The 18,876-nt window shown below is 39.4% G+C and overlaps 1 protein-coding gene across 4 annotated transcripts in view; it reads right to left on the bottom strand.

Moving 5' to 3' along the window:
• trip4 (thyroid hormone receptor interactor 4) overlaps nt 1-17,953 on the bottom strand; it is a 58,198-nt gene extending 40,245 nt beyond the window's left edge. For 3 of the 4 annotated variants that reach the window (XM_037247589.1, XM_037247588.1, XM_037247587.1), the window contains exons 1-11: nt 17,765-17,953; nt 16,849-17,030; nt 16,476-16,606; nt 16,170-16,388; nt 15,982-16,060; nt 15,534-15,639; nt 15,234-15,449; nt 15,013-15,139; nt 14,239-14,420; nt 14,026-14,150; nt 12,875-12,966 (exon numbers count right to left, since the gene is read on the bottom strand). In XM_037247589.1, coding sequence (XP_037103484.1) covers nt 12,875-12,966; nt 14,026-14,150; nt 14,239-14,420; nt 15,013-15,139; nt 15,234-15,449; nt 15,534-15,639; nt 15,982-16,060; nt 16,170-16,388; nt 16,476-16,606; nt 16,849-17,030; nt 17,765-17,844 — 1,539 coding nt within the window. In that variant the 5' untranslated portion in view covers nt 17,845-17,953. Of the gene's footprint in view, nt 1-12,874; nt 12,969-14,025; nt 14,151-14,238; nt 14,421-15,012; nt 15,140-15,233; nt 15,450-15,533; nt 15,640-15,981; nt 16,061-16,169; nt 16,389-16,475; nt 16,607-16,848; nt 17,031-17,764 lie in introns of all 4 variants that reach the window. The other variant, XR_005097547.1, reaches the window with a different exon arrangement.
• Nucleotides 17,954-18,876: the final 923 nt, after the last annotated feature.

Genomic DNA, 18,876 nt, shown 5'->3' on the forward strand with positions numbered 1-18,876 from the left:
AATGTGTGTAAATGCTACAGAAAAGTTAAGGTGTTATTAAAACTTTGAAAACTTTTTCTGTGTACCATCTTTCTTTGCAAATAACTCGCGCACTTTGTGTACCGTCTTTCTTTGTGAATAACTTGCGGGCGGGCACATGCGGCTTTTACTATGGCGTGGCTTATGTAAGAAGAAGAAAAATATATATTTTCCCCTAATTTTTGCTGGTGAGGCTTATAATCAGGTGCGCCTTATAGTCCAGAAATTATGGTACATGTCTTATTTTCTTATCTCAAAAACTAACAAAAAGTGTTGTTTTTTTTCTCTACTAACTGGCTGTCAAGAAAATGTACCCTAATCCAAGCCAGTGCATTGTTTAAAACCTAAATTAATCTTATTGTGTGCACTATTTCTTACAAAAGCAGAAAATCTAGAGCCATTTCTCTGGTGCTAGGAAGACAAACTTTGAGTCCATGCATGTCAAGTAAGAGCTCAACAAGCAAACAGTGTACCCTCTCGTAGCTTTCTACAATGTCTCTCTTTCTGACTCCACTCAGCTGCTGTCAGCAATTAAGGGCAGCAGAAACAAGTAATCTCCTTCTGGGCGACAGGGCCAGACCAGAACAGGCATGTGGAGAGGGCTATGCTTCGGGGGGGAGGGGAGGAAGTGGCAGTGGTATGTTTGTGTGCGTGCGAGTGTGTGCGGACATGTGTGTGTGCTTGTGCATGTGTGTGTGTATGTGTGCCTGGCCCCAGCCAGGCACTGCTTGGCTGCACACAATCTCAGCCCAATAAAAAGACCTTCATTGGCAGGGAGCAACTGAGCCAGACGGGCTGGGAGCATGTGGCTTTTAAAAATGAGTAGGGCGGATTGAAGCAGGAAGGAGGGTGGGAGTGGGGAGAATAAAGAAACAGGGAACTAGAGAGTAAACATACAGAATGTGATATGGTGAGAAAGACAGAAAATAAGAAGAAAGGGAGCTTGAAACAAAAAGGCAGATGTTGATGGATACTAAGCCACATATAGTGAGTCTTCCTGGAAGCACTACTGAACCAATCTTGTCAAGGCTGTTTTCCACCCGGGGCAGGGAGAAACAGATGGGTAGTCTGAGATATGAGCTACATGTGGGAGGTGAAAGGGTGTTGTTGGGAACTGTGTGCAGAAGCAATTGTGCGCCAAATGTTCTTTAATCTATCATGTTCAGTAAGCAACACAAGCCTGTTTTTTTGCATTCATTAACCCTTTTAACGGAACACGGCTGCCCTCAGGAAACGTCACTGTAACTGCTGTTTGTGTCGTTGCACATTATAGCAGGATTATTTGTTTTTCCACTGCTGCACAAGACCAGACGACAGCACACGTTAACGAGCAAACCCAAGCAGAGTGCTGGTCATGGAAACAAAGTGACACTTGACTTGTTCTGCTTGGGCTAAATGCATTTGTGTCTTAGTCCTATTTTTATACAAGTATTATACGTTATTCTCTCAAAGATTTTAGAGCTACTCCAACGGAAGACTGCTTCAATCTGAACAGGCAGTTAATTGAAAATCATGCATCGTTGATGAATCTCAAGCGAAGTTGGAGGCGATGCACGATGATGATTAAAAATTAAACAGTCCTTCACCGACAGAATCAACTGGTGTCAATTTGGAGAGGGAACATTAATTATATGGGAGTCTCAAAGACCATCTGCAGAAATTTTGCATTTTTAATAACCCTACCAGAGAAGGAGCCTTCCTTATTAGAAGCATTTATTACTTTGCACATATCCATCTGTTCAAATGCTAAACTAACTCACGTCCATTCAATATTATATTTCAGTGCAACGTAATTGACATTTTACTCCACTAAAGCCATAGGTACTATTTGGAAGCACTCAGTGGTTTAAAGTGCGGTACAAGTGTGGGCGCCCTCTGGGAATATGTGAACGAATCACTGAATTACACACGCAAACTGTACCTTTTTAATTTTTTTATTTGGTGCGCTTAAATTTATTAGGCCAAGTTCATCTTTTAAGATCTTTTAAGAACGCACTCACATTGCATCTTTTAAAACACTTTTAAATGTTTATTTATGCATTCATTATTTATATTATTTATTTTAATTAGGGTCGCCGGTGAGCTGGATTCTATCCCAGTTGACTTGGGACAAGCGGTGGGGTACGCGCCAAACTGGTCATCAGCCAATCACAGGGCATTGTGTTTTTATGTAGGTTCAATGTAGGTTTATTCATCCATTAATTTTCTATATTATTTAGTTTCATTAGGGTTGTGGGTGGGTCCCATCCCAGTTGACTTAGGACAAGTGGCAGGGTATGCGCCAAACTGGTCGTCAGCCAATCACAGGGCATCGTGTTTTTATGTAGGTTCAAGTCGAGATTTTTAAGTGTGGGGGGTGAAAACTATTTGTCTTGGGCCACCAAATGACTCGGTCAGAAGAAGTGCTGAACTGAAGCATTTTACAAACGAGAACTCTTTGGTCGCATTATTAAATGATGACCGAATAAGAATAAGCATGCACAGGCCAGGATTTTGATGCCGGCAATTTTGTTTTAATTCGTCACTGGCAAGGTGGCAGGTGGACAACATGAACATGGAACCATGCCACGTTAGCAATCAGTGTGTTGTCAAACGCATCACAGTTGTTTACCCTTTTTTGCTTGTTTTCTGCCCATTTGAGCAATTTGACCCATAATGGTTTAAAAATACCTGAATAATCAGTGTTGCAACGGATTAACATTTGTTGAAATCCATAACAATATACAGACGATCCGTCACATCTGGTAGTGTACCTTTTCGGGCACATGTGTCAAACTCAAGGCCCGGGGGCCAGATATGGCCCGCCACATCATTTTATGTGGCCCGCGAAGACAAATTGTGCGTCAAATTCATATGTCAATATTAAAATGACTAATTGTTTTCACTTTTAAAAAATAGATCTATTGCTAGCAATTTTTATTACCATTCATATTTTCAAAATATGTTAACAGTTTTTCTTAGTCTCTGTTTTGAAAACTAGTTATTCATCTAGTCATTCACTAGTTTGTTGAGTTTGTTACACTATATATAATTTGAGACATTCAGACATTTATTTGGGTTGGCAATTTCAACGGCCCTTCGAAGGAAACCATGACTATGATGCGGCCCACGACAAAAATAAGTTAGACACCCCCGTTTTAGGGAATGAAATATCTTCCTTCGTTTGACCACTATGGCTTACTACTGTACTTGTGTTGGTCCTTACAACGAGAAGTATTTTAAGTGTTTTATGAGCTGCTACTTTGTGTAAAATGTTTCAGAACCAACACTTTCCATTTTCTATACCCGTCGTGGGCGTACATACATACACTTTATGAGAATGGCTCATAACATAACACAAAACACTTGAACATTACTATGAAAAACATTACTACTACGTGCAATCCTGTACAATCAACTCCTCGAGTGTGAAGGATTTAGAAATTGCCTCAGTGTAATTATAATGTGGAATGTTGAGCCCACATTCTGCCGGGAGAGGTATTCTAATCAAGTGTATGTGTTCTTGTTTGCATAACAATTCGGCTCTGGGAGAATTTTGGTTAAAAGCCAGCCACAGATTAGCCCTTCAGCGAGCACTAGTGCTGACAGGTGCAGTAAAGCCATGTGGTTGCGCAAAGAGATTCACACAGACTTCCTTGCACAGCTCAGTTCTATTTTCCCAGCCATGTTTATGACTTCACCTCCTGCGGTGGCCCTCTGGCAAGAAGCAAACAAGACTGCCTGACAACAGTGTAGGCTTTTGATTCTCAAAGAGGTAACTGTGGGAACTTTCGAGCAGGGAGCGTTCTCTCTTTCAGTCATTCTAGCATCTGTTTGTGTTGAAATGATGACTAAATTATGAAGAAAAGAGAGACTATACGTAAAACCCAATTGCACAGCAGGCACATTGGTTTCTTGTACAACACATGCATGCATAAACACAAACACACACGCACACACACACAGCAAGGAGATAATTAGAGTTTAAGCTTCCAATCCATTTCACAATAAAGAAGTATCCAGGGAACCAACATACTTAATACACTTCAGTTCCACCAAGACTTTACTTTTTGGAGATTGGAGCCACAAGCCCAGCTATTCATAGCACAGGTGCCGTCAGCAAAAAAGCTCTCATGTATCCAAAAGTAACAAAGCGTTTCACAGCAGGAATGATTTCATTACATGAAAATTGAGATGGACTGGGGAGTTTATGAATGTGACAGTTTCTTCTTAAGAGGGTTAGTTGCTTTGAAATTCAGTCCAAGCCTTTCCATGTGAGTTCACTTAAACTCTCTGGAAATGTAACTTTGAAGGCACCACGGGATGAATTTAAAAGAAAGTCCATTCTTGATTTCTTTAAATCTTACTAAGGGCAAGTTCAAAGATTGCCTAAAACCACAGCCTTAGTTCTATGCCTAGAGTTGGTCACCTGCTTTGCAGCTAAAACAGCTTTGACGTTGCGGCACTGGCTCACAATTGCTATGGAGTGCTTAATCTCAAAGGGGGTTTGATAGGATTGAAGTCAGGGCTCTGTGTCAGCCAGTCAAGTTCTTCCCCACACCCAAACAAGCTTTGCCTGTAAGGATCTTGGTTTGCGTCTTTGCACTGCTGGGGTCCCCCTCTTGGTAAACCTGCTGTTTAGACATTGTACCTTCAAGTAGCTGTCACTGATTACTAATGGGTGTAATGATTTAAATAAATTATTATTAAAGCTTTTGATTGAAAATTTCTGTCAATACTGTGAATTTGTTCTTTAGATCAGAGATTCCCAACCAGTGTGCCATGAAAGATTATCAGGTATGCTGCAGGAAATTATCCAATGTCCATTTTTGGATATTTATTTATTTTCGATAAAAAATATTTAGGTAATTGATCGTATAGTAACAGGCAAAACAATCAAATCCTTAAGGTACGTAATGGCCCCTTTTGTGAACTGGTTTGTTAAGTGGTGGGCTGTGAATTCTTTTCTGATGTGAAATGAGCCTGGCCTCAATAAAGGTTGGAAACACTGCCATAGATTAGTCAGTATTAGTTGTTTTCATTTCTTTTAAATACATCTCTATATTAAAAAAACTCCTTGAGTCTTCTGAAAAGTAGTTACTAAAATGTTAAAACAAAAAATAAGATTATTGACATGATTATGTTAGATCTTAAATTCTTTCTCCAACTACGGCATATTTTTTTTCCTCACAGCACTTCAAAGCACTCCAGTTACTGCAGGAGGAAAAAATGTTATATCCTCCTGGCATCTTCTCATTTTCTCATGAATTTCAATGTGCAGGTGAATAAAAACATTTTTCGAGCACAGTTTCTCCACTAAAGGGGACTTTCTTTTTAATTTGAAGAAAGAGATACATTTCAAGTTTTTGTTGTGATCTTAAACCAGAGAGATTCATATTGCAATACAATTAACCATTTTAAATGTAAAGAAGTTAGACAAGAGGGTGACATAAGTGAATGTGAATTTATAATGCAAGAGTAAAAATTGAATCATAGAATTCCTCTATTTTTTTTTTTTTTACAAAGACAATTCTTCTTGAGCTGACAAAAAAAAAGTAATCATGATTTTCGACAAATAGTAACGGCAGAGTTCAGGTAAAAATAAAGTGCCAGCAGTATTCAAGCAGTTATGCTGACTCGCATTACTGTTGCGCACACCACCAGAATTTCAGTGGAAAGAGAATGATGTTGCATATAAATCAATATTCTCCCCCACAGACTGAATCTGCAAAAGCATTTGATAGCATATCTGCCTACTGGAGCGTGGCAAGAGCTCCTGCCTGATATGGTTCAATGCAATTTTCAAAATATGAGTAAAAACATCAGCAAATATTCGAAGCAAGGAGAAAAAAAAAGCAACTTTGCAAGTTAATCAGTATTTCAAAGGACACCATGATACTTCCTTATGGAGTACAGACAGTAGTATTTATTTACACAGTGTCCTCTGATTGGTTCATTGGGTGCCTGTATATTACGTCTCTGTGTGGCGGAAGCCACACAAAACAACTTTACAGATTTGCACAAACGATAATATTTATTCACCAATGGCGGCAGAGGTACGTAGTCCTCTACGTGTTACGTCTAGTCCTCTGAACTTTACAGATTTTAGAATTTGGTCCACACAAAAGGCGCACCTTCATTTCTTGAGAGAATTAAAGGCTTTTAAGTGCGCCTTATGGTGCGAAAAATACGGTAAATGGCTTTTTATGTCCACTGGCATTGGCCGAAAAACTTGTATCTCCACAACCATCACTTTTCAGGAATTTAAACAAGACCAATAATAAAGATTAGTAAAACAAAGAAACGCGGTGAATGACTTTACGAAATCTGGACATAGGATGCCCGACACTATTTAGCTAGATAGCTAAATACCTAGAAAATGTACTCTCCCAGAAGGCAATTTCACTGCTCCAGCAGTATCCACAATAAAAGAACACACGGCTTAAGACTTAACGAAATGCCACATTTACAATACTGGCAAGTTTATTTTTACTTATGGAAAATGACAAGAAACTCATTGTGTCAGTTCATATACATATTGAACTGTGACGCTCCATATTGAATCAAATCCTAATCCCACTGAAATGAATCGAATCACTGTAAATGAACTGTCCTTGAATCGTACTGCACCACATGTATCGAGATTCGTATGGAATCATCTTTTATTGGAGTGCTGCACACCCCTACTCGGTACGGTAAAAAATAGCCTAGTCTGAGTGGTCCTATTTTCGTGTTGAGCCACAAATCCAGTTTTATATATGTTCTGTCAATGATTAATAATGCTGTACGAATAGGTAGCCTCGCTTGCAGCTCCCTTTTACAATATATTCCCAGGAGGAAGATGCTGAGTTGACAAGTTCCTGCAACACCAAGAACAATCAGGTTTGTAATCTCTGACCATGCGGTGGAAGCGACTTTTTCTGTTTCTAAATAGGAGCGCTAAGAGCTGCTATGTTAGTTCTTGTGGTAAAATTGCTCGGACAGCTAAGGCAAAAACATAAACTGGACACTTATCACATTTGACAGGTGACAAGTATTGTCTGGGGAGGACAACAGAAAATGATAGTTAAACTAAAATCAAACTTGGAGACTTCAGTGAAAGAAGATACATGAACAGAGGAAAGAGAGCTGTCAAACATACTGTATTACCTCTAGGCTTCATTACAGCACATTTTGGTTGTTGTGAGACTGTGTGTGGCAAGTTATTGAAATCCTCCTGGCATTTCATACACAGGTTTGTGCCAAATGGACTATTGCAGGAAAAAACAAGTGAGGACAAAAAGATCAGATATACATTGAGCCCAAATATGCTACTCTCAATTGAGGTTTGCTTTATATTTCTTAATCTAACATTTGTCTTACACTTAACTGACATGTAGATGTGCTGTATTTGCTAGCAGGCATTCTTGTTCACGCTCGTGTTGACACTTGCGCCGAAGATCTTTACAAATAAGAATTGTTTCAGGCACATTTCTGTGATGTAACTTGAAAAACCACTTCAGGATATACTACATTCAGTCCTCATCTTCATTATCGTTGTTGTCTTTTAAATCAAAGAATGGAGCTGCTCCACTGACCAGTACGCCAAGATTGGAGCCTGTGTTTTATGAACAAAAAGCCTCAGCTGGACATATAATATAAATAATAGAATATAAAGAGCTAATTACCCCAACAGCAGAAATTGACATGAAGTGAAGTGGACTGGAAACAGCAGTGAAATTCTAAACAGTGCAGCAAATCATTTTTGTCAGTGTGATGGTTCTTTGAATTTTTCATGCTGTGGAAACCTGTGACTGAGGTTTGCTTGGTTGTCATCCAGTGCCTGGGGACGATGGGCTGAATGCATTCTACACACAACTGCAGAATCGCATGGTGCTTGACATCTCTGCTATGGCAAACTGCCCAGTAAGGAGAAGGGAGGAATGTGAGGGAGGGAATGTATTAGTGTGCCACTGAGGTTGAGCAGAGTGAGAGAGAGGGAGAAGGAAAAAGTGTGCATATCCGTTGATAGAACGTAAATTAAATCCTCGGCAAAAGTTAATTTACTCCACAGTCCTGGCCTGAACCCCATAGCGTTGGATGCAAAATTGGAGCAATATGAAGACAGAGGATTTACACAATGTTACAAAGAAGGACGGGGAGTGGAAAAAGTAGCACTTATACAGAGCAACTTTAGTTCTTTGGAATGCATCCAACATATCCTAAGAGTCTTCTTTGTGCGCGAGTGTGTGCGTGTGTGTTTTTGTGTGGCTTGCTGGAAGGAAGGCTTTCAGCATATAAATATCACATTACCACACAAGGAAACGCAGGCATCAAATTGAGCTCCCACCCAGCCTAACAAGCAACGGAACTCCACTTCAGAGGTCAGAGGCAGAGCTTGTACAAATGGAATTCAACAGAAAACATTACCTCTGTTGCTGATAAGTGGCACAAATGTGCATGAGCATACAGTGGAATGAAATATACATCGTATATAAAGATTTAAAGAAACAGGCTACAGAAGTTTCACTTTGAAACAAAATGTCAATATATTTTTATAATGAAACAACCAGGAGTGTCTCTCAAATATTTTTAGAATCAATTAAACTGTTGACTATTCCATCGAATAATTAAGTAATTAGCAATCAGATGGCTTTGCACCCTCCTCGAAGAATGTTCCCCACCAAATGTGACATCTTTGTGTTTGCTAAAGTTGAAGTTAAGTAAAACCACTTAATAGTACGGAAAATTTGATAAAATTAATTTCAGCAAAAACCTGTGGGAAAGGAAAAAAAGGGTCCCTATTTATTTCGTGTAAACATTTTCCACAATAGTCACATTGCTTACACTTGCACTTAATCTCTGCTTAGTGATATGTTGATAACAGACGTGTTTTTCGAGCTATGCTAAGCTAAATTTACTTTTCTAGCATTTTAACACAAATTAGTTTCCATTTCCAACTTTCCACATCTTGACATGATACATCTCTAGTCTACAAACACAATGTACAGTACGTTAGTGATGCTTGGGTAACTACGTTCCAACTACCAATGGTAGACTATAAACGTGTTGCCTACAGTGGCTGAGCAAAACGATGGCTCGCTGCCTTTGACACAGGGGAATAGGGTTCAAATCCCAGCCATGAACTAAAACCTTCTTCGGGTTTCCCGGATCCAAATTCCCAGCTACTACCAGTAACAAACCCAGATTACAAAAATGAGTGGGTTGCATCAGGAAGGCCATGCTGTGAAAAAGACAAATAATCACTCTGCCAACACCTGATGAGACATGCCCCTAACCGGGAATATCTCACTGACTGCAGAATGAACTTTGCTTATGAACTGTGATAAGCTCATGACTACCGTATTTTCCGCACCATAAGGCACACTTAAAAGCCTTTGATTTTCTCAAAATACGAAGGTGCGCCTTTTGATAAGGTGCGCCTTTTGTGTGGATCGAATTCCAAAATCTGTAAAGTTGTTTTGTGTGGCTTCCGTAACACACAGGCGTAAAATGAAGACCCGATGAACCAATCAGAGGACATTACCTTTTACGTCGATCGGCAAAAAAACTGTACATAACACGTAGAGTACGTACCTCCGAAGGAGAAGGGAAGGAAAGGAAATTAGAACATTTTCCTTAGAATGGGTTCTATGTGACCCTCGTCTGAACACGGTATTCTGATTAATAATGCCTGTTTAAAATATGAATTAAGAGGAGAAAAAAAAGTAGGAAAAAGAGTTAGAGATATGTTTGATCATTGACCGATACCAAATAACGATCTGATCAGCTGATACTAAATGAGCAGGAAAAAATATTTTGTACTATAATTATGCCATGTTTTAATCCAATTAATAGCACTAAAATAAAAATGGTGATAAAATTATTAATCGTATCATTCTAGCTTTTAAAGATTTAAGCAAAAAAAAAAAGGTATACTGTAGGATTGCCATTATCAACTATTTTTGGAACAGATTGTTCCATTGATTATCACATAAAAATAAATTAAAAACTGGTGTTAAGATGAGCTATTTGTTTGATCCTTGACATGGCAATAAAGTGGAAATGTGACGCATCTGTCCTCGCCAGTTGGCAAACAGCAAGCAGTAAAGCTATGGATCAAATAAGAGCGTATCTGATATGAAAAAGCTGCAACTCCAAAGCTCCCCAGACACCTGAGGTTAATAAAATATTGTTATCCATAAAGTATTTGGCACTATTGTCTGTATTGTTACTGAACAATAAAATGCCTGACTGAAGACATTTCCATCAAAATGCCATCATTTCAACTTGAGAGCTATTTGATAATGATACATTGTACATTGCAATCGCACATACAAAGACCACGTTGGCCTGTTGCCCTGTTAAAACATTCAATTTGATTAATGCAGAATTAATAGTCACTGGATTTGCGCTTGGTCCAGGAGATTAGACCTCTTTGACTTGTATTCACTGAGACATGTAGCTCGCCATCTGTTGATACGGTGTTTGGAACTGGGTAAGAAATCAGATCCTTATTAGGCCCGTGCATTGATCCAATCAATTTTTTTCTCTGCAGGAGTCAGCAGAAAGTGGTATTTAGGCGCTGTATGGGGTGTGCTGTGCCTTTACTAGTCTGCGAACCATTTTGACAACCAATAGTAAACTTAAATGTGCGTACACTGTAAAGATTTATGACATTTCTGAACAACTCTGAATACATTATTGCTGATTTGTGCTCTTTTTGTTTATACATCACCTCAGATTGGCCAAGATGCACACCCAAATCATTTATCTCGGTAAAAGCTTTCCTCATTTCCACTTTGTAAAATACCTTATATCTGTTACCAAACAGACCCTCTCCCCCTCTTTGAGTAGGCTCTACTGTTGGCAAGTTGGGTGTACATATCCATTTAAGTGCTGAGAGAGCACAGGGAGGCAGGGTGGCGATGGAGGGACTGAGCACACATCATAATGGCTAGCCAATTACCAGTTGTAAGGGGGTGAGGGGAGCTGGGCGGGCAGAGGGATTACTGGGACTGGGAGAAGGGATCAATACACTAGTCAGTTTCTAATGAGGGAAAGAATTGGGCCAAGTGAGATCCGAGTTTGCCTGAGGTGTTTTTTTTTCGTAATGCAATGCTTTAGTTCTTCTTTGTCCAACTTTGGCCGTATTGTAGGGCAAATGCAGTTATTTGGGTATTTAGTGTTGTTTCATGCTAATCTCCCCATATTGTAATTTCTCCCAATGTTTTATAGACTGTACCTTTAGTAAAGCCGAAAGATTAATGGCTGTCAGTCCTCCACGACCCCCCTTTAACCACCTACAGCTGCCAGAAATGGCCTGTAAATCCTACACTTCACCCGTTCCCTCCAGCCGAGAAGCATGGATATGTGCTACTATGCATTACGCTCACACGTCAACTTACATGAATGCGAGCAGACTTAAGGCAGCTAGCAGTGTCTGGCACGCACTCTTCAAAATGGCAAATGGAGAAACGGGCCTACTGTTCAGAACCATCATTACACTTTTGGTACTTTTGTCCCTCCGTTTTTTCCCCGACATCTGCCTTTCTTTTTTCAGTGGTGCCTTGTGTGGGGAGGGGGTGTTATTTATGGCTCTTGTGTGCAAGTGGACACACACACTCACACACACATAGACGCACACACACACACTGACACAGAGACACACACCCTTTCACAGGATGAAAGGGCAGTCACACAGCCTGCAAACATGATTTTACAGCCCAGGGTGGAATGAGTGGTAGAGGAGAGAATGAGGCCAGAGTACAAAAGGGGAAAGCCCTGAAATAAACAGATACCAGTAGTCAGAATGCAAACCATGTAGGAACACAGAAGCTTTTTTCCCCCCCCTCTCTACACTTCTGAAAACCAACCTCGGTAAAGATATGCGAGCATACGTGAGATGCATGCAATGACTGTTATTCTCCCAACAGTCAGGGTAGGACATGATGTGCAATATAATGAATGTTATACGTTTCCTCTCCCTTGAGTGTTTGATGTGAAGTCACAAATAAAATAATACCTTATCAAAGTGCAAAATGTGTCCAATTAACCTATAATGTCTCCTGTTGTGCAGGAGCAGCTGCATTACAGTTGCTTATTGCAGTCACAAATGAGTTATTGACCTTGTAGGCATGTGATGACCTAACGGCGGAATGGGATCATATTTTCAGGAGTTCGCAATACACTTCATCTCAGAATGGATTTTATTTAAGTGCCCATTGAGGAAATCATAGAGAAAGCATGGAGAGCACCACAACATGTGTGTCTCGTCAGTTGGTAAATGTATTACTACTCTCAGGAGGACTCAAATGACAGACAAGATGAGACTTTTTTTTTTTTCTAGTCATTACGCAACTCCCTTTTGGCAATGAATTGCAGATACACCACCATTTTGTTAACTGGTAGGATGAAGGATTACATTTCAGATTCACTTATAATTTTACGGCGGTGACTGCCTCTGGTGGAAAGTATTGTATACTATTAAGGAAGAATGGGTGAAGAGGTGCAGCCTGACCTCTGCTGGTAGCAAAACGGCCTTACATCTCTTGCACAACCAATGTGAGAATCACTCCTGCTATAATTAATTATTCAAAGGTTATTTTACAAATTTAAAAAGATAAATTCCCCCAAGACTGAAGAATGTGAAGCTTTCAGAAATTACAATTTGTTGCAATGAAATAGTTCACCAAATAAATATAATTTTAGATATTTTAATATGTCTATTTCTTCTATCTGGGCTGATTTAACTAAATTGACTTGTCACAAATTCATAATATTTATTAATTTGCTTGTGGTTCATGCTAGCGTAACTTGTATGTACCATTGTTCCTGTAATATGAAATATTACTGAAAAAAAAAACGACTTTGAAATAATACAATATATTTCACTAACCTGCTCTCTAAACTGTTCCTGAGAAAGGCAATCGGTGACATTGACACAGCCCAGCAGGCAGCCAGTGGGATAGTCAGAAGGAAACCTGGGCTCTATGCAGACAAAAAAAAAAAAAGGAAGACAGCACCATTATGACAGAACATTCAACAATGTTTTACAATATCATCGAGACCATGATGTTATAGTAGGTATAAACTGACATCAAATAAAGGTCATCTAGCCAACAAGGTACCTTGGATATATGACATAACATCCCAACTTGACACCTCGCAACAAAATCAAATGTATTCCCATACTTCTTCAGATGTATTTTAGGATTTGCACATCTTATAGGTTACAGTCCCCCGAGAAGTAAAAAGCCTGTATTTTGTTTTCCAATATTTTCTACCATCAGTTGTGTCCAGACCTGTTCCTTGAGTTTATTTAAAAAAAAATTGTAATATTGTGCCACAATTGGAAACAATGTCTGATTTTCATCATTTAGTTATCATTAAATTTGATATATTTCTACTATTATTCTTTCATCATTATTTCTTTCTTTCATTTTGTAACCGAGCGAGAGCCTCACTTTTGTCCATATGTGTGTGTGCTTCATTGTCTTAGATTAGCCAATGCTCACTGCCCCGAAAATTGAGTTATTCCACTGTAATTCATGAACAGAAAAAAATGTTAACTTTCTCGGTGAATTTAAATGTTATTAAAGCAAACTGACTAAACTTCTCTTGAATATTTTACATCATAAACAGTGGTGGTGCATATGGAGGCATAACCAATAAAATCTCCAGGTCCTAGCTTAATGCCAGGTATTCTTTTTTTAACCCTACGCAAACAGTAGTTTATATTGAAATATTTCATAACACAGTAAGATGTTTGTTTATTTGTTTGTTCTATGAAATTTTGCAGGTATTTCTCTCCATTTAAATTAGAAACACGTTTGGTCCTATTCTTTTAGATAAAAAAGCTTGCCAAGTCTATGGACCCACTCTATAAGTAGTGAGGGCAGGAAAAACAACGCCAAACTACTTTCACAACCAGAAATGTCAAATCCAGATGCAGAAAGTAAATATCCTGCCAGTTTGGCTTGAGCCGCGGGTGTTCCGATTGAACCGACAAGTAAACCCACTCTCATGAGCTCGCCCGTTTACCAGTACCTTTTTTGTAGATAGAGCAGTACATGGCCTCCACCTCAGCAATCTCCTGAGGAGTGGGCTTCTTGGCCGCTGCAGCAATCCAAAGACGGCCTCGGTGGGAAGTGTACCAAGTTCGACCCTCGACTCTATACAGCACATAAAAGGTTGTACGTGAGCACCTTAAGACATTTGATTACTTGAGGATGATCACAACTAAATTTTAAAACTCTATACCTCTTGACGCCTCTGACGAGTAGTGATGCCCATGGTTGGTGCATGCTCAGACACCAGCCACCGTCACTCATTTCCTGCAGCTCTTTGTCTTGAAGACGCAACCTGGCCCCTTTATTATCTTGTGCCAAACTCTGTCCTTTCTCCGTGTTTCTTTTGTTTCCCCTGCTGCCAACATCTACCCACTGAAATATAAACAGGACAAATGAACACTAGGTGAACCATTTGTATAAAAGAAGCTGCAAACAAGTCCATGTGAAGAAACAACTAGTCAACAGTGGCACTTGTGCTCACGTTTCAGACTTTGACCAATTGTACAGTTGTAGTACGATTGAAAATTATCATACCAAGCTTTAATTTACGGTACGTTTAGCATGGTGGGTGAATTGTATCTACTAACACATGCAGTCTGGTCAATTTAAGGAAGAAGATGAAAAACAAACAAGAGAGGAGTTTAATTTCTGTCAAGATCTGTATCTACCAATTCTTCCATTAGGATGCCTGCTATCAAACCAAGATGTGAATTTCCATTCTTTCGCCATGGTCATGTCATGATCATGCTAGGCGGTTCCGAGAAATTGTTCAGCAGGAGACGGACATGTAAAAAGAATTGAGACATTCTACGAAACACATTTGTATAATAGTGTAATGGAGCAGTCAAATGAAAATTGAAGAATATGCAGGACAAAGCACTCCCTTCCTATTACAGAGAAGTGTTAAAAAAAAAAAAAAAAAAAGAAAATGTAGAGGAGACATATGGTACGTAAAGTGACCTACTTCTGGCGCACTCTGCCTTATGTTGGGGTTTACAAGATCTCGGAGGTTCTGATGTACTCCTTGTCTTTTACACAGTGGGGATTTTGCCGCAGCGTTGGTGTTCATTGCCTGCAGGGTCTCATCTAATCTGCATTGTTGAAATATACAACCGTGGAGTGTTGTCACGGAAAGTTGAACGCGTGAGAATCACGAGTGAAATGGTGCCACCGCATCTTTCCTACCTGTTGTAGTATTCGTTCAGGTTGTTTCCCTCATCAAGGACTTGTCTACCAGCAAAGTCCAAGGTGATTTTCCGATCTTTGCGAGACGCATGCCGAAGGTCACGGAGCTCCTCTTCCTTTTTCTTTAGCTTGTCGCGCTCAGCGGGTGCCAACCACTGATTAGAGTCAGTGGCAAAGTAATCAGACTCATCATCAAGTACCTGAGTTCTCTTGACACTGCACATAAAAATAGCAGCAATGTTAGATGAAGTTTATGTCATTTTGATTAGAATAAAATTTACTAAATAAATGTTTTACTACCTAGTTCGGTCATATTCCAGAAGTTTGTCTTTATGCTGGACAGCCTTGTCTAAACCAGCCTTCATCTTGGCTTCTTGATGCGCCAGGTAATCTTTGTCGCCGCACTCTGTTGCAAATAAATGTATCTATGAAGACCGTAAAATACACAATATGTAGCGCAACAGTATACCAGCTGCACCCAATCAATTTATCATCACGATGAGGCGGAGTGGACCGAATTCATTTCAAACATTCATCAATTCATTTCATTCAATTTTGGTGTGTTGAAGAGAAGCTACAGTAAGAATAGTTGTGAACATGGTGCTCGTACGGTTTGGAGAAAAGTCCATACATGCGCCATTTTGCTTTCAAATGCATGGATTAAAGAAGGAAAAGGTTTTTGAACAAAGTTGCATCTTATATTGCAGTTCAATTGTTATGGTTGCGTAGGCTAACAACAGAGTCTCACCTCCCATCAGCTTCTTTCTTAGTTTCTGGCTTTTGTTTGAGTCTCTTAGCAGAATCTCCTGTTCCTCTTTGGTGCAGACCTAAAATGGCCAAAAAAAGTGTTCAACTGACTTTAGATTATATACGTACGGGGGGGGGGGGGGGGGGGGTAAGCGTTGGTTGGGGGATGATGAACAAAATTTGTTTTACCAGACTACCACAGAAGAGGCAAGGGCCGGACCCCTCTTGCTCGCATACAATGCGACCACAGTTGATGCAGTTGTTAATGAGCCTGTGCTTCTGAGCAAGGCACTCGCAGCCATGTCGGCCGGGTAGTACGACCGTCAGCTTGTCTTGGCCCTCTTTAGCATAAAGGTTTGTGAACTTATTTTTCTTCTTCGTTGAAGAAGTACTGGTCCTTTCTTGAACCTGTGGGTGAAGAAAATAAAAACCAAACAATACATATACCTACAAATGTGTTGTATCCATATACTCAACATTTATTTGTACACTGACCCTCATCAGATCCATGGGGGTTTTGACTGCCTCTGGCTCAGGGTCCATTTGACTCACAGTCAACACCTCTTGTTTGTTCCGACCCTTACGTTTAGACTTCTTCTGGGAATCTTTGGTTATATCTTGGGAGTCTAATTAAGAAAAGTTGAACATTAGGGCCCGACCAATCAAATTGATGTATAAACCTTTTAACATCTGTAGTGATTTATTTCACAGACAATTATTTCAAAATTTGGATTCCTTCATTATATATGTGTATCAGCCAAATATCATAATTGGCATCTGCCTCAAAAATCTATAGCGGTCAGCCTGTATTGTAAATTGGATACTTCAGAGATGCTTCACTCATCTTGGGGAAATAATGCATGCCCACCTGTTGCAGACATTGACTCTGTGAGGATGAAAAGACCAGACGGATCTCCAGCCTGTCTTTGAGTCTTCCTCCATCTGCAGAGGAACTCTTCAATAAACTGTCCTTTCCTCCCATCTGTGCCCTGGAGAAGGTCGCCCACATACTCCTCAATCTCCTCAGCATTTTCAATGGATATAATGTATCTAAACAACAGGATGGCATAAATTCAGTCACAATCCTACTTTGATTGTGCGAAGGATGCTTGCATTCAGTGTCTGGAAATTATATTTATTGCTTTAGTGGTGCTTTGGGAAGATTCTATTCTCTTCCATAGAACTGCACGCAGTCAGGTTTACGCATATAATTTTCAGTTGATAACAGGACCTTTAATAATCAATAGTTCAAACATGTATTGTCCTTATGAGAGAAAATCATTTTGTGTGTGCATGATCACAACTTTGAGAAGCCTACAATATTTCTCCTGTTCTTTTTACCCCCTTTTAAGCATCCATTTAAATATAAAATTAGAGCTGTAATAAACAATAAAATAATGACAGAAAATACAGCGATTAAGACAAGTTAATTTGCAAAATCCCAATTAAATCATTGAATGTAAACAAATAATGCACGAATAAATGCACAAAGTGAGTTCGACTTCATCAACAAGTGAAGATCACCGTGTCGTAACATTAGAAGAAATTACGTTAGCTGGCAACCTAAGTCTGCTTGCTAACAAATTTCATGACAAGCATTCATAACAATAACGCTTAGGAAAAAAAGCACCACTCAATACATATTTTGTCAAAACAATGACACTGAAATTATTATACAGATTTGACTTAATCATAACATTCTGCCGAGCTAGTTTGACACACGTAGGTCGGTTTTTGCATTAGACAAGCAGCAAGTTCTCTTTTTTTAAAGCTTGCTTACTTACTTGACAATATCTTCAGATGCCTCCAGACCAAAGTGGTGCTGTAACTGCTCCAAACACCAGTGCAACAAATTGTTTGACATTTCACCACGCCAAGTTTTATGATAATCCAAAGACTGCTTGTCAAACTCAACACAGCTGTGTTTCTACACGGTGGAATTAAAGGACACACAACTTGTGCAGTGCAGCACGAAATTCCTTCCTGAAGACAATTAGCACTACTAGATTATTGTTCCACACAGGAACGGAACAGGCGGAAAGACTCACATTAGTCTCAATGCCACGATCACTACAACTAACTTTGTTGCATCCAGTAGATGGTAGCACAGCAACACAATTTGTCTGCTTTCTAATCTACACCAGCAAAAATACGATTTAAACGAGGTTAGGCAATTTAAATAAGGGATGCGTAACTTAAATGTTGGAAGGGGTCAACATTTTCGATCACTGCTATTCTGGGGCCACTTCCTTCACATGTCTGACAAAAATGATATTTTAAATATGGACAAATGATGTGCATAATTTCAAAACATGTGGTCCTAATATCTTTAATTGTTGCTAATACATTTTCAGCGCATGTATTAAAGATCCACTATCGAACAAAGGCTTTGAAGCAAAAAAAAAAACATATTGTATTTTTCACTCAGTGCAAACGTGTCTCTTGCATAACAATTTCCATTCAAGTATGACACAAGACACGAAATGCACTTCATCCTGACACTCGTTCACAAAACTAGCCTCACTTAAAATATCAATCTTATTGTGTGTCCTGTATATTATGTATATTATTCCAAGGCAAAAATGTATAGGCCTACTCACGTTGTCGTGTGAGTGCAACAAAAAAAAACATTCCATCTAGTGGTGAGTGGTGTTATTACAACCTAAAACAACATTCAACCCATGAATATATGCGGTTTGGCGGTTTCTCAAAATCACATGATCAACACTTAATTAATCTTTTTACGATGGCAACTATTTATAATGTCATACGTAGCTGTGGCTAGAAGGCATGTCTCTGGAGAGTCTTTGTTGCTGAAAATCACCGCTACAGTCAGTTTTTGTCATGATGCACATCAGTCCCTTTCACCAGCCAAAAGTGTCTTGCAATCTGGGTT

The sequence above is a fragment of the Syngnathus acus genome, chromosome 3 (assembly GCF_901709675.1).
Source record: "Syngnathus acus chromosome 3, fSynAcu1.2, whole genome shotgun sequence".
NCBI lineage: Eukaryota > Metazoa > Chordata > Actinopteri > Syngnathiformes > Syngnathidae > Syngnathus > Syngnathus acus.